Genomic DNA, 23,653 nt, shown 5'->3' with positions numbered 1-23,653 from the left:
TGTATACTCTAGTATGCAGCATATGATCAAATTGCAGCATACAACATACACAAACTGTGCTAATAAACTACATTTTCACACACTCATTACATAGAATATACACTATACTATATTTCTTGTACAATGCAAATTGCGTACTATGTAGTATGCAGCATATCATATTTTTGCAGTATACAAACATAAACTTTGCTTATAGACTATATTTGTACTCCTTATGTACTACGCTACATACACTAAATTTGCATTAGTGTGTATATTCCATATAGTATGCAGCATATATTTTTGCAGTATAAAAATAGTGTATATGCAGCATTTAATAATATTGCAGTATACAAAAACTTTGCTTATAGACTATATTTTACTCACTACATAGCACGCTACTGTTGTATAGTCACATAAATCAAGAGATCACATTCAGGTAACTCACATGTCTCTTTACTAGCATTGCATGTACCAAAAAACAACTTTCTCTTCTCCTCTAACATGCATACCAGTTCCCCACACAATACATCAACTTCCTCTAGTGGGCATTTGCCAATCAACATTATTCAGTGAACACAACAGCTACACACACTAAATTTGCAGTATAGTGTACTATACTCTATGTAGTATGCAGCATATAATCACTTTGCAGTGCAGTACATATGCCGAACTGTACATATACTAACTAGGAAGCACACTAAACACACTCATTATGCTGTATACTACACAAACTCAGTAGTATGCGGTCGTCCTACCTGCCCAGGATGGTCATGGCTTCCCCGTCATCTTTACAGTCCAGCAGCTGATGGATGTTGGCGTCGAGCACGGACAGAGCCAGCTGGAAGATGACCTTGATGCCCTCGTAGAAGAAGCAGTCGACCACCACCACGGCGCTCTCGAAGGGCATGACGGACAGGAAGAGTGTGAGGAACCAGGAGAGGGAGATGGTGGAGATGACGCCCAGCGCCTGCATGCAGTCGTACAGCTGAGGAACGTAGACGTGAGCCAGCTCCTCAAACACACCCTGGTCCACCAAAGCACCTGAGATACACACACACACACTCAGTGCTGTCAGATCTTCTTGAATCCGAGCCGTTTGGTGGCTGATAGGGCTGCACAACTAACAATTTGGCTTATTGCGATTTTAAAATCGCAAAGGCTGTGATTATATTTTATGCGCAGCTTGTCATTGATGCACGGCTCTGTAAACGCTGCTCACTCTGAAAGCACTGAGTTTGAGTCACTTATAACGAGCATTTGAAAAAGCAACACTCGTCAAACATCTTTCCAAACATGAGAACCATTTATGAACCTCTTGTCCAACAACAGACAATATTTAATAACATGTTTTTATTCCAAACTCACTTCATAACGACAGCTGAGCGCCTCCTTCTGTGAGATGATGTGCTTCTTACACAGAATAAGGCAGTCGAGTGTTTATTAGTCATGTTTAATCAATCAAAGCGTTTCAGTCTTCTGTTTATTCTATTCGGGGATTTCCAGGAATGATGTGTGTTATCGCACTTCTGCGGGGCATATTTGGTGTGTGTGTGTGTGTGTGTGTGTGTGTGTGTGTGAGAGATCCCTCTGGTGGTCAGATGGAGCAGCATTTACTACTGATCAGCCGCTGCACTGACAAGCTGTGCATAAAATAATCGCAGCCTTTGTTTAATCGCAGATTAATCGTGCAGCCCTAGCGGCTGAGAAGCTGGATGATCCTGGAGCTCACCTACGACTCTGGTGTTGTAGTAATCGGGAAGCATCCGCTCACACAAGGCCACCAGGAGCCAGAAGGCCTCTTCTTCTTTAGCGTACAGCAGCAGGACCGAGGTCACGATGTTCATGGCCTGTGGAGGAAGACGAGCTTGCGTTATGACCGTGCTGTGTGTGTGTGTGTTGTGGAAGCTGTGGAGATGTGCATCATACCTGGCAGTAGCCGATGTTGGGGTTGCGAAAGGCGTACGCAGTGAGGACTCGACGCAAGGCTGCGATGCCCATCTCGTTCTGGAAGGCCGGATGCTCCGGGAGAGACCGGTGAAGGTCTCGCTCGATCTCCTCTGTGGCCAGATTATATTTCCCCATCGACTTCTCCACCAGATCCTCGTAATAACCAGGATGAGTGGCCATCTCATTAATCGCCCCTGCACGCAACAATACACACACTCAAAATTACACAAACGATTTAGCTAATCATCTTTTTAAATCCAAAACACTCTTGGAACAAAATTATTTTATTAGGTCAAGATGAGTCTAATTATACTGGTTATTTTATTTTCAATTTAATTCAATTCAATTCTACTTTAATTTATTTCAATTCTACTTTAATTTAATTCAACTCTACTTTAATTTAATTAAACTAATTTAATTCAACTCAACTCTGGGTTAATTCAATTCAACTATAATTTGATTTAATTCAATTCAACTAATTTATTTAATTAAATTAAATTCTATTTTAATTCAATTCAAGTCTAGTTTTGTATGCATGTTTTATGCATGCAATAATTTACAGGTACAATAAACAGTTAAACTCCAATATTACAATTTGATATTTGACAGATATTCAATAATCTTTCCTGGTTAGACTTTCTTTTTCTTTTTTTTTTACATGCATTAAAGACATTGCTGAATCTAACCTTTCTCTGATGATGAAACATTTTAAAATATTTTATTCATTCTTATTTTAAAATATCATAATATGTTTATTTAAATTGATTTCATAAAATATATTTTAACATATATTTTATATGTTGTAAAATATATAAATAAACTACATTTTCTGCCATTTTTATTGTTTGACCGTGCTAGTCAAAAGTGATTAAAAGTTCTTGATGCACTACACAGTTTGCATGAAATGCATCAATGAATTTAATAGTGGTGGCTGTTATACAGGAAGTGATACTGCATCTTTGCAATGCTCTGATGTACTGACATGAAGCTTGCTTCTGCATTTCCACATGAGCCGTCTGGTTAACTACAGTTCAAAATGTATAAATTACGCCAACGTTTGTTATAACTATAGTGCATTAGGCTAAAATTACGATTATCAATTGTATCCACCATTTTGAACAGCTTTTTTTAATGTTACCAACAAAATGTGTCAATGGTTTCAACTTCTAAATGTATTGAAGCTTCAATGTAGTGAGCAGCTTGTGTAGTGAACTACTTGTTCAAAAGGGTAATTTAACAGTAGCTGAGCTACTTGATTTAAAGAACTTGTTGTTTCCCCCTGCTATTACACAAAACTGTGAAACACAAGGCAGCTAGATTATTTGCTTGTGCGGTCGTGTGTTTCAGTGTGTGCACTGGCCTATAAAACTCGACTTATCAGAATAGGGTACTCAAATATACAAACAGGAAGCAGGGTCAAATATAAAAAGGTACATGCACTGCACCACAAGATAACCACAGCAAAACAGGTGTGTGTGTGTGTGTGTGTGTGTGTGTGTGTGTGTGTGTGTGTGCACGTAAAAGAGAGTAAACACCTTTAAACATGTCCAGGTTGTTATTGAATATTCCAATGAACACAAATGTCTAGTGCAGTGGCTGGTTTTGCTTCACGACCCAGATTTCAAATGGGTCATGAAGTGGTGTCCTGATTATTGTTTATTGCATAATACAAAAATGTTTGTTAAAATGTTACATTTCAAAGTCAAAGTCAAATTTATTTAAATAGCACTGTTAAAAATACACATTGTTTTAAAGCATAGTTTAATGTTTTGAATATTTTTATGCCTTATGGTCGCATTTAGTAGATTAGAGCTGTGTGATAATATAGTTTACATTTTCCGATACGTAATTAAGTAGTTGAGATTTGCTATTTAGTATAAATCGTCGATAAAGTTGGACAGGCTTATGTGTCAAACTTTAAAAAGAGCTGCTTATCTGGGGTGCGTTTCCCAAAAGCATCGTTACGATCTAAAATTCCATTGAACTCTATTGGTAACGACAGAACTTGCGACCATGTTGGCTTTGGGAAACGCACCCCTGGTTAGTTGCATTTTATTGCTTGCATTCAGCTCTGTTTTTCTCCCTGTTGTCCGTGTGGGACGCGAGACGTCTGTCGGATGTTTGACTCACCAGAAAACAGGAGCCACAGCTCTCCTCTCATGTTCTCCGGGATGCCCTGCAGCACGAGGTCTTTGGTCTTCTCCGTGCGGTACATGCACACTCCCTGGCCGTATTCGGTGAAGTGATTCTTCCAGGCCTGCTCCTTCAGAAACTCTTTAGCCTGAAAACAAGAGATTAAATAGAGCATCTCATCACTGCTGCAGACTTCAACTTCAGAAGTGCTGATGACGGAGACTCTGACTTGAACGAATAAGCGAAGCCAGTGAGCCGTGAACAACATTAGCTTTCAATTCTGAAATTTGAAATGTGGTGCATTTAATGTATATGAAAGCTTTAGATTAGACAATCTTACGAGCAGAATCCCTCCCATAAAAATCACTAAACTACCCCTCTGAATGCAAAACATACATTTTTGCTCTAGCGCACAGATATTGTGGCTAAATGAACACAGCATAACTAGCTTGAAAGTAAATGAGTTGAATCAGCAGGTTTTTCAGGTCATTTGTTGCAGGTCAGCAAACAGAACATGAGATGCACTTCCTGTTTGTTTCCTACTAAAGCATCTGCTTTAACCGCAACAAACACAATAACATGTATCTGAATTCTGACTGGATGATGTGCATTCGAATGCCGATAAACACACACCTGTAACCGCACATTATATGCTAAAGCACCAAACACCCCATAATTAAGCTAAAGAACTACGTAACTTCAAATAAGAATAGTTTACTCAAACAATTAATGTTAATCATAAATGTACAATTATAAACCTAAGTATTAAACAGGGCCTGAATTGTAAACATGAAGGCTTTCTTTTTCCATGAGGGGGTTTGGCATCACGACGGCTTTATTTCCAGCAGACCATTAAAGAACGAGACACACAAGTCCTGTAGAATTCCTGTAGTTTCCTATTTTTAGGAAGCGTTTCCGAAACTACACTTGCCCCTGCTATAGATTCCTGAGCTTCTTCATGAGTCCTATCAGTAAAAAGTGACAAAATTAAGAAGAAGAAAAAAAAGAGCGTTACTGAGGGTGTTGTACCAGTTTGGGGTTGAACTCCTCCGGGGAGCGCCGGCGGTACATGGTCATCAGGGCTTGTGTTGCGGTGGGAACCCTGCTATCATTGAGATTGAACTGCCTCTCACTCTCTCCCTCAGAGCCGAGAGCGCTGCACTGAGGACTACATGACAGGACACTGCCCTGCTGCGAGTACACCTGCACACAGGGGACAGTATTAGACACAGCATCTATAGATATACATATATATGTATACATGTGTATATGTGTGACCCGTGCTGGCAAAAGGAGTCAGAATGTGCACTGGCTGATTTCGAGCTACAGGCAAAACAATTGAACATTTTTTTTAATTTTAGTCGATTTTGAGATTCTCACAAAAACAATTTCACTAAGCCCTCGTCTAGCGATCCCAATGTTCCAAATAGCAATTAAACATCTAAAAGTATCTTTATTTGTGTGTTTTCTGAGAGGAGTACCTTTCCTTTGTCTATGAAATATCCAGTTTTTCTCTGCTCACTTCTCGCAGTTCCCCTCAGCACAGGTTTGGTATCGTTGTAAAGCGCAGTATTCCAACTTTGTGAATATTCTAGCGAATTCTCAATGGCATGAGTCTCTGAACCAATGAAATGTGATTTTCAAACTCATGCTGATGTTAACAAAACGATCTTACTTGCGCTGACTGACAGATCCGAAGCGTGCGCACAAAGACTCTCAGACAGCGCGCGATCCCGATATACACATACACACAGTATTTCAAAATATCTGTCTTTGCGAGTATTCACGCAAACATTATCTGTTATGTCTTAGATAAACGTTTGGTTAACTGTTGGGGGAAATCATCTGATGTGTAACATTATATTACATCCGTGTGGTACAGTAGGTCTGAATTTAGGCTGTCTGTTAAATAAAATGTAAAAAAAATATATATATAGATCCAATAGATATTTGGTTTTGACTTGGTGTGTGCCAAATTTGGTGTTATTACCAGGGATTTTAAATGGTTGCTAGGTGATTTTGTTTTGTAACCTTCAGAAAACTTTTAACACGATATTTTTTCAAAATTTACTTAATCGACTTCAAACAGGTGTAACTCAGAAAATGTGCTCATTGCGACTCATTCTGCCAGCAGGGGTCACATACACGCATACAAACCAACAGTGTTGTTCCCACCTCGTCGTCTGAGCTGCTGAGGCTGCCTGTGATTTCCCGCTCAAAGTAGATTTTGGAGGAGGTCTGCTGAAGGAAGTCCGAGATCCTCTGCACCAGGAAGTCCCGGTCTTTGAGGTTGGCAAAGAGGAAGGTCATTTTGTTTTTGGTGCTGATTGACAAGGGGCTGGGAAGGACGTTGGAGCTATCGGCTTTCTCAACGATGGTCACCTAGTGACGAGAGAGAGAAGGACAGGCTCATGCAACATGCAACTCACAACCCATTTTATTTTTTGAGAGAAACACTGAAAATGTTTTCATACTTTTGGAACTGACTGGTTTGTGAAAGATGGAGGATAATGTGGGATAAATGCTTATAAACACTCAGGCCTGGTTTCACAGACAGGGTTTAGATTAAGCCAGGATTAGGCCTTATTTAATTAGGACATTTAAGTAGCTTTTATAAACGTCCCTTAGCAAAAAAAAACATTACTGGTGTGCATCTAAACAATGGCACTTACATATTTTAAGATATATCAGTGCAAGTTGCTTTCAGTTAACAGCTCAAACATCCATTTTAGTCTGGGACTAGACTCAAGCTTTGTCTGTGAAACCGGGGGTCAATTATGTAAAGTTTTGAGGAAAAAAAAAGAAAAAAAAAAGAAAAGAGTATCATGTCATTAGCTGAGCAAACCAGTGACGGACCTCTCTGAGTGGGATAATCAGGCTGCAGGCGGTCTCCTCTTTACTGGTGAAGCAGATGTAGTTAGTGGAGACAAACATCTGTCCGAGGATGTGCATCTTGTTGAAGGGGGTCCATAGCGTGCAGTCTGTGTGGCCGTCCAATTTCTCGTCCTTCGGCAAGCGGAAAAGCGCCCGGTATCGCTCGCTTTTAGCCCTGGCGTCCAAATCTCTGAAGGTGCAGAAACAAATATAATACTGCTATAAAGTTTCCCAAACTTCTTCTAAATCCATATTGCTAACAAAATTGGTGGAGCGGAGCCGTTCCGCACGTCAAAGCGTTCTCAGATAATCCTCTTAGTTTGCACAGACGGCTTTCGAAGCGCTCTGAAGGAAAACCAGATTTGCTACTTCCAATTTCACACAGTTGCCAGACGGCCATTTACTCCAAAATTTAATCCTTCACTATTTTGCATTTACACTGACATCTTTAAGACAATTGCAATACAAATCTGACTTTTTACTGTTCATAATATTAACTTAAAAAGTTCCATAAGCAGTTGTGACAAAACAAAAATTTACAGTATATCAGTAAATAGTAAAAGTACTTCATCAGGTACTCATTTCATGAGTTTTTCTCTTTTCAAAAAAAAAAAAAATATTTTTTTAAACTTTATAGACAATTTCGGAAGAAATTTAAAAATAGTTATCCTTATAATCTAGTGAAATTAATACTTTTAACTAAATTATTACATATTAAAAAAGTACTTCATCGGGTACTCAATTCATCGTTTATCTCTTTTAAAAAAAAAAGCCTATTTTTAAACTTTACAGTAAAAATTTCAGAAGACTAATCATAACAAATTAAGATTTAAAATTAGTCACTTTTATAATCTATTGAAATTAATTCTTTCACTAAATTACTACATATACATATTAAAAGTTCTCTTTTTTTTTACTCTTTTAAATAAAAAATGTCTTATTTTTAAACTTTATAGTCACATTTTCAGAAGAATGATTACAAATTTAACAGCAGTGCAAAAACAGCTTATTAAAAAAAATGAATCAGTTCAGTCAATACCACTATTTCTCCATAAAAAGTATAAATGTCACCCAGTTTACTTTGCTCAGATTTATATAGTTGTATCTTTTCACTGGCTTCATGAGCGACACTGGCACAGACCTTTTGAGGGCCGAGACTTTCTTGGGCGACTTCTTCTTGAGTTTGGGCAGAGAGCGGTCCTGCTCGAAGCCCTTGTTGTCCAGGAGCTGTCTCATGGCGATGTTGGCAAGCTGCTCCATGAGTTTGAAGGTCTCGTTGATGTTCAGGAAGACGGAGAAGACGTGCTCGCTGAGGCGTGTGCTGACGCGCACCATGTCCGGCAGCAGCAGCGTGGCGTTCTTCTCCAGCTGAGTGATGTCAGCCCAGCGGATCACCAGCTTAGCTGAAACAAACAAGAAGAGCAAACGTTAAGATTGGTTGAGACAGAGCATATTAGCAGAAAATATAGTGGCTTTGAAAGTAAAAACCACACTGTTAGTCTATCCCTCAGAGAGTTAAAGGCGATGTCTAATGCCATTTCATGCATTCTGACTTAATTACTGATTGTTGGTTCTTAATAAAACTTTAGATTATGTTAACAATGGCTGATGCATAATTTTGCTGGTTTTAACATTGGGTTGTCTAATGCTGACAAATGTTTTATAAGCAAGGCCCAGATCGACGCTGGATTTGCAGATCGTTTGAATCTGAAAGATGGAGCGTTTCCAGCGCTAAAATATCCACATCATGAGTCCGAATTGCAGGTGGTAAGTAACAACAAATGTCTGTGTTTTGTTGGCAATAGGCACGTAAGTGCATATAATGAACACAACACGAACTTGTAGTGAATTAAAGTTATCCAGTGAACTGAATAATGTCTCTTGATCTCCTCATGCCGTACTCACCCTCTTTCCCGAGCAGGTATGAGTAAAAGCAGAGGTGGTTGATGCTGAGGTACAGCCAGCCCTGTCGTGGCACCTTCCCCTTCCAGTAGCTGCAGGAGTAGTAGTTCACCAGCTTCTCCTCCTCCGGCATGCCGAAGAGCTTACGAAACTTAGCGATGGCCTCCTTGAACTTGTCCGTGTCGTCATCCTCTTTGATGTCGTGGCTCTTGTTGTATTCTGCTATAATGCCCTGGACACAAACACACAGACAGACACATGTGAACACCGACACGCGAACTGGTGTGACATCACATTTCAGACAAAATCAGGCCAAAATGAAGTTTGACGGCTGGTAAACACCTTTGTACTACCATTGGTCAGTGGTGATTATGTAATAGGTAGGCGTGGCTCTGAGGCTCCGCCTTCTTTGACGTGAAAGTTGATTCATTCTGTTCAGTCTGTCGAGGTCAGACGTGAGTAAAAACATGGTGAGCTGCATTATAAGAGACACTGATAATGCTTTTTCATGTTTAATACTGAACAGCTGCTTGCTTTTAAATAATCTAGTGTATAAAGTGCTATATGAATAAACGTGAAGTGACTTGACTGGAGTGCCGAATTACAGAGCTGGTGCAAACACTTCCACGTCACTATGGTTTCTTAAAGTCCCCCTGTGGTAAAATCAAGTTTTTATATGTCTATGTGGTGTTTCTAATATGCTTTAAGACAAACCATGTGCAAATTCATAAGTCGACACCATTGCTGAGTATTTCTCCTTAAAACGGCAGTGAACCAAAGACAGTCTCAAAAACACGGTTTGAAATCGCTGGTGTTTCTGACGTCACAAACTACCTTGTAACCAATCAGATCAACGTGTGATCGCCAACGAGTGGATCTCTGAGCTGGAGTGAGTGAGTGGAGGCGGGGCTCATTTGCATATTCATATAGCCACATATATACTAAATGAGGCAAGGGTATAGAGTTACATTAAAGCTATTTTAAGGCACGAAGGATTTTTTTCACAGGAAAAAACTCTTAAATATGTCATTTTGGTGATCAAAGATGAACGAGTTTTAAAGAATAAAATGATTGACTACAGGGGGACTCTTCTCTTCTCACCCCTGGCATTTTTTTTGTGTTTATTTTGTTACTGAGAGTAAAGCGCGCAGCACACATTTACATATTCATCTAAACGATGTTGGGATGTTCGTTAACAGTATATCACTGCAAATGTATTTCCAACTTCTTTTTACCCCTAAGCGAAGAACGAAAAATAACTTTGCATTCAAGCATGAAAATCTATTCTAGCAGAACCCAAAAACAAAAGCAAGACCTTCACAGGTTCATATAAACCAGGGTACTGGAATACAGTTTCAAATGTTTGTCGGACCTGTATTTTGCCCTTGACGAACGTGGTGATGTCATTCTCGTTCTCGAAGATGGAGAGCGTCTGCAGCAGATTCTGCTCCAGCCATTCCCAGTTCTCCGTGATCTCCTTACGAGAGCTCCCTGCGAGAAACAAAAACATTTTGGCACCTCTTAGTTGTCAAATAATACTAATCCACCCGTTTAGGATATTGAATCTCATTTGAAGTCTTTATCCTCAGTTACTTCATTCGCTTCCAGTACTGAACAGATGGGTCCGGATTCATCATTTAATTAGCTCTGAATTAGCACAGCTCTCCTCAGGCAATGAATCAAACACATTACTGGCAAGCGAAATTATTCTTTAAGATTGCTCTGTGACTAGTGCCCTGCAAATAGGTAAAGATGGAAATACACAATGATTTTAAAAACACACTACCCCATGTTGTTTGACATTTAACCAGAACTCAGAAAACAAATACAGTTGTAGAACATAAACATCAATAAATGTAATATAAGATTGTATCATTTTACATTAATATAATATTTATTAATATGATATATATTATATATATTAAATGTTGTATTAAATATTTAAAATATTAAGTTTAAATAATAATCTTTAGGCAAATCTAAGGCATTTTCACTGTCTACTAGATGCATATTCTAGAAATGATCCTAGGCTGCATTTACAGTACATTGGTATTTTGAGACTTTTGGTCAAATAAACAATTAAATAAATTAAATATATAAAAGAGAGAGACAGATGGGTAGATAGATGGGTATATATATATAATATGGGTATATACTATATATATATTGTGTATATATATATATATATATATATAATATGGGTATATACTATATATATATTGTATATATATATATATATATATATATATATATATATATATATATATATATATATATATATATATATATATATCATTTTATCATCTTACATGTATAATATATTTAAATGTATTAATATTACATATAATATATATAGTAAATAACAGAATACATGTATTATAATTATTATTATTAATATTTAATATATATATACATATATTACATTTATATATTTTATATTAATATTAATGTATATATATACACATTTATTATATATACCCATCTATCTCTCTCTTTGTATATTATATTTACATTTATTTAATTGTTTATTTTACCAAAAGTCTCGAATTGCCAATGTACTGTAAATGCAGCCTAGGATTATTTCTAGAATATGCATCTAGTAGAAATAAAGTGAAAATGCCAAGTCATGCTAAAGCCTTTCGCAGAACACATGCCCCATCTCAGAGCAGGCAAACGGTTCTCTCGCCTTAAATTAAGACATTTACCAAATGGCTTGCAGCAGCCAGAGTAACAGCTCGTGAAATATGAACCAGCATTCGCAGTTGCCCCTAAACCAGATTAGCTCAGAAACAGAGCACTCTCCGCTCCTCTGGGAAGCCAGCGCTTTCTTTCGGCTTCAGACATTATGCTCTCGGCTAGGGTCGGATAATATGATGGTGAATACTATACAACGGTGATACAAATGTTCTTGAAATATCTTGTATTCCACTCCATGTTGTCTCTTCTCTTAAGAGCATGCTCTTCGATGTCTGACCATTTTCATATTGTTGCTGTAGGATCATTTTGGATAGCTTTATTATCCCTCCACAAATTAAATACTAATAAACTTAAGGCATTCTTTTATATATTTCTTTGTTTTTCATTTTATTACTGAATATTGACTGACTTAGTTTTTTAAAGAAATATTTACTTAACTGAAAAATTATCGAAGGCTACATGATTGTGTTAATGTACCATTTATTTAAAATTATTAATTTAAATATGTTTATTTTTATTTATGTTTAAAGATACATAAAATAGTGAAATCTGGGTATTTTGACAAAGCTCTCGGTTTAAATTACATAAATCGCTCCTACGCAAATATATCTACTGTGGCAAGAATCTGTACTTGTTTAATTTAATAATTTAATGCTTATTTGCCTTTTCAACCAATATTTACTTGAATGAAAAAATGACGATGTTTTAATACAGAATTTATAAAGAATTAATATTGTTTTGAATAACTTCATTTGCATTTACATTTATAAGTATAAAATAGAGAAATTAAGTTTAGAAAAAAAAAACAGCAAAATAGTAAGCTAAAAATGAAAGTGTTGCAATTGCAATAGTTGTGCAATAAATAAACTTTTATAGTGAAACTGGTATTGAGAAATTCAGAAAAATCTGCTTGCTGAAACGTTGGTATTGGGACACATAACTAATTCCATGTCTCTTGATATGCAAATAACAAAGTAGACCTGCAAAAAAAAAATAGATCTACGAATCTATACTGTTTGACACATTTGTATCTGCCCAGGCCTAACGATTGGTTCCTGACATGGCGCTTTAGTTTCAGTGCGTATCGCTGCTGCCTAACATGACCAGAGGCGCTCTCAACATAAGTGCTCTTAATTGCACATTAACCGCGCTCGCTGTCCTGCATCAGCAGACTCTTTGCATCCCTGCACAAATTCCAATTCCTAACAAACCGTGGCTTTGCTGAAGCATTGATTCCTGCATTGAAGTTTTGAACCTAAACTGAACTTTAAAAAGCCGAGGCAGTGAGCGAACGTCATGAGCAGCGTTTGAAAGAAAAGTGGATTGATTTCCACTAGGGCTCATGAGATAATGCTCCGACAGCGAGAGGCCATCAGGGAGCAGGCGGGATGTGAGGGAATATTCCAGAATGGGAAGCAGTGTATTACCGTGGGCGATGGTCCAGTAAACCAGGGAATCGGGGGTCTGGTAGAGGATCCTGTACGGGGCCACACGGGCACTGGAGTCCAACACCACGTCAAGGGTGCCAACCAGCAGACCTGAGGGAAAACAGACAACACACGCTCAGGATGATGATGATGCTAGGATAAACAGGAGAAATAAACAGTCCCTGCAAAATGAGTTCATTTTAGACAAATGTGAGTGGAGGCGGGGCTAATTAGATACAATCAAGCTATTTTAAAACATAAAAACATGACATTTTGGTGATCAAAGATGAATTAAGGAATTACAATTACTACAGGGGGACTTTAAATATATTTTAGTTTAATTTATTCATTAGTTTTAGCTCATTTTACATATAGTTTTAATTTAAGTTAAGGGATCAACTGAAGACTCAAAGGAACATTTCCTGAATTATTTGTAAAATATTAAGTTTCCTAAAGACCATGTTAAGCTCACAAGCATGAGAGCGTTAAGAAAGAGGTGTTATTGTATATAGAATACTGTAACTGCTTTAGGAACAAAAATGGTACTATGGTGGGCAAATTTGACTTCTTTCCATGAATTAGTTCAAACCGTATATTTCTAAGAAGCGATTCATTTGAGCATTTCGCAGTAAAGATCTTCAATCTGCTTGGTTATGGTGGCTGTTTGGTCAAGCTGATGGTTCCTTTGACTGAATATACAAGTGTCACACAGTTGTGCTGCTTCAAATTTATGTAGAAACTGTGATGCATTTTTTTCAGTATTCTTTAATGAACAGAAAGTTCAAAAGAACAGCATTTCAATCATGACTGCTGCTGCACGAATAGGCATCCATAAATCCCGCAGCAGATCTAGGCAGGTGGAGCTGGGGAGGTGGAGGGTCTCAGAGGAACTCTGATAGCGCACAGCACGACTAGCTTACAGCAAACACTGAACAAGACTGTTTAAATCTCATTGGCTGAAGGATCAACAGGAGCCAATCAGCTTGTGCCTTGCGGTCACATCATCATCATCATCTTTTTTATTTAATGCCATGTCAGCAATCAGAGATATCTTCATGGCGCCTTGCGGTAACAATGTGATTGATTGCAGATAAAGGACAGATCAGACTGTGCCATCTAGAGTTTCATGACTTAATTAGATATTTTTTAAATATAAATCTTTTGTAACATTACAAATGTCTTTACTGTCACATAAAAAAATATATATAAAAAAAAAATCCAAGGCACTCGAGTAATTTGTTTTTATAAAAATATAAAAAGCATTTATTCTTTCATGGCTTAGGTATTTTAAAAACAGGTGATGAGCACAGGTGACTAAATCTGTCACTCTTGATCAATTTAATGCATCCTTAATGAATAAAAGTATTAATTTCTTTTAGAAAGAAAAAACTGACCCCAAAATTTTGAATGAAAGCCGGCTGCTTGTAAGGCCCCTAGGCGAGCCTGCAACCACTGTTAACTGCTTTGACGACTCCACCTGAGGAGCATTAGCATTGCCGCAGGACGAGACGGTGCTAATTTCAGTGTCAGAGCATCAGACACCACACACAGAAACTCCTGCAAAACCTGCAGATCAGAGCAGGAGCTTCTGCCTCAGGCATCATCATGCTCTCTTTATCTCCAGCTCGCATTCTCGCTCTTCGCTCAGAAGGTGGAAATACAAAACCTACAGCATTTCACAATCCAACGTGGATTGGACAGGGTCAAAAATGGGATTTTAGAGGTGGGAAAGAAGGCAGGATTTTCATGAATAACAGGTTAAAAAATGTGAAGGTGTAAAGAGAAAACCATACTTAAAGGTGCTCTAAGCGATGTCACACGTTTTTTAGGCCAAAACATTTTTTGTCACATACAGCAAACATCTCCTCACTATCCGCTAGCTGCCTGTCCCCTGAACACACTGTAAAAAAATGCAGTCTCTGTAGACAGCCCAGGCTCCACAAACGGCAACAAAAACAAACTGGCCCAGCCTGGACCACGAAACATAACAAACAGTGTTCCAGCCAATAACGGACAAGAATGATTTGGGGGTGGGGGGTTTGGGGGGTTAGTGCGCGTGCACATGAAGGGGGGTGTGGGGAGTGGAGGAGAGAGAAGCATGAAGAGGGAAGTTAGCTAGAGGAGAGATGTCCTAGACAACAACGACTAACGTTAAAATTGTATATTCTCTTGAATTTTGATATGGCCGACACACGACCAAAGAGACGACATTCCGATGAACAAATGACAAACAATAGGGAAAAGGAGAAGGTGTCGGGAACTCCGCTGGCAGAAGGGCTTCCAATCCGACATTCAGGTGGCTCTGTTTTTGCTTGACAGATGGGTAAATAATCCAGTTTGGTTTTTCTAAATGGTTTATGACTGTTTCAGGAAGCACGGAAGGGAGGGGGAGGGGATGGGATGAGGAGGAGGGAGGGTCGAGCTAGCCTCCGTTTTTGTTTATGCAAGCTTTATGCATGCGCTTGAGCGCGAGGTATATTCCGCCCCCCAGTGGCCTATATGAGTCTTTGAGTCTGTTAAAAAAAGTCAACAAACTAAAAAAAATAAAATCAACTTTTTTATATAATTTGTTTATTTCATAAAATTGGTATCGAAAAAGGTATTGTCAGAGCCCGTCTACGGAGAGCCTGCCCACTCCCTATTAAGTCCTATTGTACCGAATTTTGGTTGTAGTACCACCAGAGTTCCACTGGGGGCGATCGCCATGATGAATGGGAGTCTAAATGAATGGGAGTCTATGGGGCTAGACAGCTAAATGTGTCTCTTTCACCCGATTGCCGTTGATAAATCTCAAATCTGATTGTAGATTTTGCAAGTTCAACATGGGTTTTAGGTCGAAAGTTGAATGAACGAGTACTTATGTCCTTTCGATTTCTTACAGGTTGAGTTGTTGTTGCCCATAACACGCTAGCATTCTGCTAATGGACGCTGATTGGTCAGTGAAGGACTGATTACGACCAGAGATACCGCTTGATGGCATCGTGTCATCCGCAGCGGGACCAGAAACAAACAAAACAAAAACTCTTCTAGCAAGTCTGTTTACCTGTGTCAGCTGTGTTGTCGATGCCTCGAGTGAAAAGAAAGTGCAGAGCGCGAACGCACCAAAGTGACTAAAGGATTGCCGTGAAGCAGTATCTCTGGTCGTACATGTATATGACGTCATTGACACTTTAAAAGACTTTTTAAAGCAAATAAGTGACTCAAAAAAATCTAACACCCAGCAATGTGTAATTTATTTGCATCTCCTTTCGAATACAACATTCAAATTACTAGACAAAAAATTATATCCTGAGAAAAGTGGATTTTTATTGGTATAGCGCCATAGACCTCCATTCATTCTGCACTCGTCCTGTGAGCGCCCTCATATGGAATCAGAGTGGAACTGCAACCAGTTCAGAAGCCGGAAGTTTACTGAGAGTGAAACTTCTCGCCATATTAGACATTCTCTGGTATTGTTCAGGAACCGGTATTGAAGTCAAAGTATCGGTATCAATATCGAACATTTTTGAACAATACCCAGCCCTAACAGTAACTAAATACAAATTACTCAAATACTGGGAATAACATAGAATGATGAACCATGCACAATAAAACCAGGAATGTGTATTAAGAGATAACATAAATGTAGTCGTTTTTGACGTCAAGTCTCTGTGACTCTGTGATTTTTCCCAAATTTGAATGCGTGAACAGGGATCCACCAAAACAAATCTGGCTTCCCGTTTTTGCTCGAGCTCATGTGTGCAATAACACCCCCCTCCTCCAGAACACATGACTTTCTGTTCCTGCTTTCATATGCTCGGATGAGCCACGGTTTCCTTGGTTGCGAAACAAGAGAGCAGAGATTTGAGAATACTGTAAGGATCACATGATCTATTCAGTCGCAGAGATATATTCGGTTGTTTATCAGCCTTCGTGCCCACAGGAAACATTCAACACATTCTTTAATGAACATTCTTCAGTTCAAGTATTTCAGGTTTCCCTGACAGGCAGAATCAGACAACAGCCTTCATATGTCAAGTGTCACAGTATATTGACATAATAACATTTAAAAAGCTAATTAATTTACAAATGCATTCAACATTCAACGTTAATGATTCAATTTCTTCTAGAAGCATGAAATATTCTACTCTTGGATCATGAATATTAATTAAGCTGCATGATTGGACAGTCCCAGAACTCCTGGCATAATTAATATTCATGCACTATGGCTTAAATTCATACCGTTACACAGTAGCAAAGCCATTTAACGTTTTATATAAAGGTGCAATACCATAGATTTCATGCAAAATCACTTTTAACTCCATAATGAATATGGGCAACAGGATATGAGGTCATACTCTAGGGTTTTTGTATTTAAATGACAAATTAAAAAAACAGGTGATAATAAACAACACTATTTTACACTGCCCATTTTGACAAATGTAGTAGGGCTTCACTACACAGCTTGTTACGGTTATGCTTGTGTTCCCCTGTTCACATGTACATAAATCCTGGGAACACAATTCAATCAGTCCAGATAGGGATGGAAATTAACTTTTTTGTCCACCGGCCACTGTGGCTGGTATGGAAGCTTGTTTCCGCCACAAAATAAAAAAAATAAAAGATAATTGCGACTTTTTATCTCACAATTGCGAGTTTACATCTCGCAATTCTGACTTTATTTCTCAGAATTGCGAGATATAAAGTCAGAATTGCGTGAAATAAAGTCAGAATTCTGAGATATAAAGTCAGAATTGCGTGATATAAAGTCAGAATTCTGAGATATAAAGTCAGAATTGCGAGATATAAAGTCGCAATTGCGTCTTATAAAGTCAGAATTCTGACTTTTTTTCTCGCAATTGCGACTTTATATCACGCAATTCTGACTTTATATCTCAGAATTCTGACTTTATATCACGCAATTCTGACTTTATAACACATAATTGCGAGTTTATATCTCGCAATTTTGACATCTTTTCTCAGAATTGTGAGATATAAAGTCCAATTCTAAGGGGGAAAAAAAGACGGACTTTTTTTTTTTTTTACCTCAGAATAGTTTATATCTCACAATTCTGACTTTATAACACGCAATTGCGACTTTATAACACGCAATTGTGACTTTATATCATGCAATTCTGACTTTATATCTCCCAATTGCGTGATATAAAGTCAGAATTCTGAGATATAAAGTCAGAATTCTGAGATATAAAGTCAGAATTGCGTGAAATAAAGTCAGAATTCTGAGATATAAAGTCAGAATTGCGTTATATAAAGTCGCAATTGCGAGAAAAAAAGTCAGAATTCTGACTTTATAACACGCAATTCTGACTTTATATCTCGCAATTCTGAGAAATAAAGTCAGAATTGCGAGATGTAAACTCGCAATTGTGAGATAAAAAGTCGCAATTATCTTTTATTTTTTTTATTTTGTGGCGGAAAAAAGCTTCCATAGGCTGGTGGATTTCAAAATCTACCAGCCACTCAATGTTTTTACCAGCCACTTTCTTATTTTTAACCGACAATGTGTAACTGCATGTGAAAATTAATACCACTTAAAAATGAAAATTCTGTCATCATATACTCACCTCGCCTCATGTTGTTTTAAACCTGTATGAATTTCTTTCTTCTGCTGAACAGAAAGGAAGATATTTAGAAGAATGTCAGTAACCAGACAGTTTCTGGTCTCATTGACTTCAATAGTAGGAAAAAAATATACCATGGAAGTCAATGAGACCAGAAACTGTCTGGTTACTGACATTCTTCTAAATGTTCAGCAGAAGAAAGAAATTCATACAGGTTTGAAACAACATGAGGGTGAATATATGATGACAGAATTTTCATTTTAAAGTGGAGTATCCCTTTAAGCAGTTTATTTAATCTCAAGTCTCAATGAAATACTGACATTTTCTATTTCTCTCTTATACACTTTTTCTCTCTTATATATATATATTTCTCTTTTTTACCTGGATGTGGCATTTGGATGATTCGTGGTATTTTATGGCTTCCAGTTTTACGTTTTTAGTCCCAACAATGAAACTATTAGGCCCTGTTTACACGAGAACGCTCGCGGGTGAAAACGTAAAAAATATTTTATCAGATGTGCCTTTCGTTTAGACGGCGACGGCGTTTTTGGGGCTTAAAAACGCAAAAAAGTGAAACCACCCTTCAGAGTGGAAATCTTAAAAACGCTCCACCGTCGCGTTCCCGAATAGCGTTCGCGAATAGCGCGTCAGGCGCGAGTGATTTCAATGTTAAGTTAATGCAAAGATGTTTTCTCTGCAGACCTCTTAACCAGCTCTTAACGCCTGCGATGTAACGCCACATTTTTTTTTTTTGAAAGTGTGCCTCCTCTAAAAGTGTCCGCCGTCTGTGTGAAACAGTATGCTATTTTTATTTACCCGCCATGGTGGCCGGTAGGTGAAGCGAGTTTACCCGCCACAACACAAAATCACCCGCATTTGGCTGGTGGCGGGTGCTAATTTCCATCCCTGAGTCCAGAGTTTCTGATGTCTTGTTAGGACGTTTGGATGAGATGTTGTGGGAGGAACATTTCATTGTTGTCTTTTCTCTTTCTAAATATAGGATGTTCTGCTCTCAATTGAATTCATTCCTGCTGAGAGACAAACAGCCTTTTCAGCGCAGGGACAAAATCCATATCCAGCATCAACCTGATACATTCAACTGTATTGGATTGTATAAAAAACAAAAAACAAAGGAGCTGTAGTTTGGCCTCCTACTGATGCCTGAAGCCTTTGCATAATGGCCTGGACTAAAAGGCAACTGTGCTGGATACCCCTATTATGCTATTTTAAAGGTTCCTATTTTTTTATAGAAAGAGTCTCCTACAACTACAACAGATTTACATGCATAAAAGATGGCAAAAGAAAATCTCATAATAAACATTGCAACATCACCTCTTTTATCATAGTGTCTGAAACGGTTCGATAAAGGAGTAAGTCTAAGCCTCCTCTGCTCTGATTGGTCAGATGACACAGTCTGTTGTGATTGGTCTACTCTGCTCTGATTGGTCAGATGACCCAGTCTGTTGTGATTGGTCTACTCTGCTCTGATTGGTCAGATGACCCAGTCTGTTGTGATTGGTCTACTCTGCTCTGATTGGTCAGATGACCCAGTCTGTTGTGATTGGTCTACTCTGCTCTGATTGGTCAGATGACCCAGTCTGTTGTGATTGGTCTACTCTGCTCTGATTGGTCAGATGACCCAGTCTGTTGTGATTGGTCTACTCTGCTCTGATTGGTCAGATGACACAGTCTGTTGTGATTGGTCTACTCTGCTCTGATTGGTCAGTCAGATGACCCAGTCTGTTGTGATTGGTCTACTCTGCTCTGATTGGTCAGATGACCCAGTCTGATGTGATTGGTCTACTCTGCTCTGATTGGTCAGATGACCCAGTCTGTTGTGATTGGTCTACTCTGCTCTGATTGGTCAGATGACCCAGTCTGTTGTGATTGGTCTACTCTGCTCTGATTGGTCAGATGACCCAGTCTGTTGTGATTGGTCTACTCTGCTCTGATTGGTCAGATGACCCAGTCTGTTGTGATTGGTCTACTCTGCTCTGATTGGTCAGATGACCCAGTCTGTTGTGATTGGTCTACTCTGCTCTGATTGGTCAGATGACCCAGTCTGTTGTGATTGGTCTACTCTGCTCTGATTGGTCAGATGACCCAGTCTGTTGTTATTGGTCTACTCTGCTCTGATTGGTCAGATGACCCAGTCTGTTGTGATTGGTCTACTCTGCTCTGATTGGTCAGATGACCCAGTCTGTTGTGATTGGTCTACTCTGCTCTGATTGGTCAGATGACTCAGTCTGTTGTGATTGGTCTACTCTGCTCTGATTGGTCAGATGACTCAGTCTGTTGTGATTGGTCTACTCTGCTCTGATTGGTCAGATGACCCAGTCTGTTGTGATTGGTCTACTCTGCTCTGATTGGTCAGATGACCCAGTCTGTTGTGATTGGTCTACTTTGCTCTGATTGGTCAGATGTATTATATTGGTCAAATACAATCTTTAAACGTGAAAAAGGTTGAGAATCACTGCTTTAGAGGAGACACATGTGGGAGAATTTCTACTGAGATTTAGATAAGACCGAAGCAAACGTCTCCATGTGTTCTACATGTAATCTTACTGCTGTCAAGGAGAAAGAAGCGAGTTCTCAGTTTAAATTTTTTGCTCTTAAATAGACGACGTAGAAGAACCTATGATCTAAATTAAAATAAACAAAGCAATAACACAATTTTTTTTAAATCATCTAAATAACTACATATAGTCTTTGTTCATTTGTAAAAAAAAAAAAAAAAAGTCACGTTTAAATAAAATTCAGAAGATATTTCGGTTTGATGTATGCAAACATACTGAACACATACATGTGCTTGTTTTTCCTAATGCTTTTTTTTTGGCCAATTGCCGGCTACCCAAGACTCTCCGGGTCAGTCTTCTGGGCCGTGCCAGGCTCACTGACTCTCACTGGCAACTGGCACACAGCTCGCACATTTATGTAACAATGACATCATCTTTCCTCGCTAGAGTACGCTTTGTGTCTGTCTTTTCTCACTGACAGAGACAAAGAGGTAGGCGCACAAATCCCAGCAAAATTTTGGCTTACAATATTTGATCTCTGCTATCAACCACTCCAAGTTTTATCCGTAAACACCTTGTTTTTCAAGAACTCCCCTCAAGGATCCAGCATGATATCTGTCGATCAGAGATAAAGATGCTGACAGAGAACGCCACACATACCTGTCCACCTATAAACACTGGCCAGGTCAGCAGGTGAGATCAATAAAACACATTTCACAAGCCCAAACCAGATCAGCTTTCTGTCCAGGGACAGTGATAATAAACTGAACCATACGGAGCCTGTTTGGCCACTAATATCTTACTAGAAGGACTTTTAGTGGCTTATTAGATGGATGTCTATACCACCATACCAATTAATAAACCAATATTTGGTCATTCTGATATGATCAAAGCAATTGAGTTTGTGGAACAGTACTAAAATCTACTGAAATTGAATTCTAAATTAAGCATATTTTTTTCACTCAGCCAAACTGATATCTAGATATAAGACTCAGCCATTGAAAAAAACGGGTCAACCACTGGTTATTACAGCCACATTAAGAAGCATCCAACAAAAACAATACTAAGATGCATTTATATGGTGCTTGAATCCATCTATACATCTCTGCATGGCCTGTTTACAGGGATATAATATGATTATGAGGCTTTTTAGATCCACATGGGTCTATACTGGCTAATATGCACAACCATACATCCATAGCACACACTAAATAGCCTATATGTAAAACTTGATTCTGATTGCTCAGCCAAGAGCCAACAGTATCAGCAGTCTGAATAATAACTGTTGTCAAGAGGAACACTGTAACTGGCTGGAAACATACTTTCTTGTCCTGAATGAATATTCAAATCAATCAATATTTCATGTTAATTCAAAATCTAACTTAAACATTTTCAAAGCATTAGGAGTTTGAAAAATTAAAGACGCAGGATGATAACAAGGATAAGCAAGTTTTGCACAAACTCGTCCATGTCATTACAGCAAAAAGTAGACATACTAATAAATATGAAACATTAATATTTTATAGTTTTATCATTTTTATATATTTAATTATATTTCATATAATTGGTAATAAAAAATAACGCACTACATTGGGAAAATGCCATATACATTTAACAAATAATTAAATATATTATAACCACATCTGACCACACAGGTAAACGAGCACGCGCACGCGCCTCACCATTCACGCGGCGCGACCAAAACCAGCACGCGTCCACGTGACTGTACAGGAGGCATGAATGAAACACACCTGTGCATAAGCTGTCATCATAAATAACACAAGCATAGAAGCAGTTGATTCAGTAATCATGGCTTTACCCGCGAGTCCTCCACCGCCGTCTCCATGGCCCTTTCTCTTCTGCAGGATGAAATACGGGTTCGCTCTCTCTGTCATCCATAACGCGCTGGCCAACAGCACCTCATCAGGGTTCACCCACATCTTCAGCTCGAGTTCCTCACGAGGACATTAACAAATCGTATATACGTGGTCCAGTATAGAGTCGCTGCCCAAAAGCTTATCCAAGCGTCAAATCGCGCACCCGATACAGCCAAGCGACGCGCTTCGAAGATCCGACGGCGATGTATAGCAAAATACTAAGCTGTCAGTTGGCAACAAAACTTAGTGTGTCGAGCAGATCGATAAATATTAAAATATGTGCATTTAAAAATGTATATAATCCTCCTGGAGCGCCACAAGACGCACGCGCGCGCGCACCTCACACTACACAAATAATAACACCATGAACACCTTTTCCTTAAGGACGACAACGACTTTAACGCCTAGCAGAGCCCTTGAAAAGCAGAACTAGTGTGTTCCGCTGATTCATAGTGAGAGACAAAGATATTTTCAGCGTTTACACGAGCTAATGAAGCACGCAAAATAAACAATGCCTAACATCTCAGCCGTGTTTTATTGATGCTCAACTCACTAGCGCCACTGCAGCACGGACGGCGGCGCGCGCTCAGCCTGCGTCATGGGCAGGCCATTGTGACGTAGTCATTGTGGGCGGAAAGTACGTTTGCTCATAAAAAAATAACAATAATGAAAAAAGACTGACAGTTTATCTTGACTGAAACAAAACAAAAATATAACTTAAGGATTCTTATGAGGTC

General features: G+C 38.6%; 1 protein-coding gene across 1 annotated transcript in view; it reads right to left on the bottom strand.

Annotated features, from left to right (window-relative positions):
• The window catches only part of tbc1d9 (TBC1 domain family, member 9 (with GRAM domain)), a 35,048-nt gene extending 11,651 nt beyond the window's left edge, over window positions 1-23,397 (bottom strand). The window contains 12 exon segments of the mRNA XM_081360580.1: window positions 738-1,023; window positions 1,712-1,829; window positions 1,909-2,123; window positions 4,060-4,210; window positions 5,092-5,265; window positions 6,238-6,444; window positions 6,919-7,126; window positions 8,078-8,339; window positions 8,842-9,070; window positions 10,211-10,329; window positions 12,963-13,073; window positions 22,859-23,397. Coding sequence (XP_081216706.1) covers window positions 738-1,023; window positions 1,712-1,829; window positions 1,909-2,123; window positions 4,060-4,210; window positions 5,092-5,265; window positions 6,238-6,444; window positions 6,919-7,126; window positions 8,078-8,339; window positions 8,842-9,070; window positions 10,211-10,329; window positions 12,963-13,073; window positions 22,859-22,979 — 2,201 coding nt within the window. The 5' untranslated portion in view covers window positions 22,980-23,397.
• Between the last annotated feature and the right edge of the window lie 256 nt (window positions 23,398-23,653).

This window comes from Scardinius erythrophthalmus (genome assembly GCF_964197995.2).
Source record: "Scardinius erythrophthalmus genome assembly, chromosome: 3".
Taxonomy (NCBI): domain Eukaryota; kingdom Metazoa; phylum Chordata; class Actinopteri; order Cypriniformes; family Leuciscidae; genus Scardinius; species Scardinius erythrophthalmus.
This window is presented reverse-complemented; position numbering and strand designations above follow the sequence as displayed.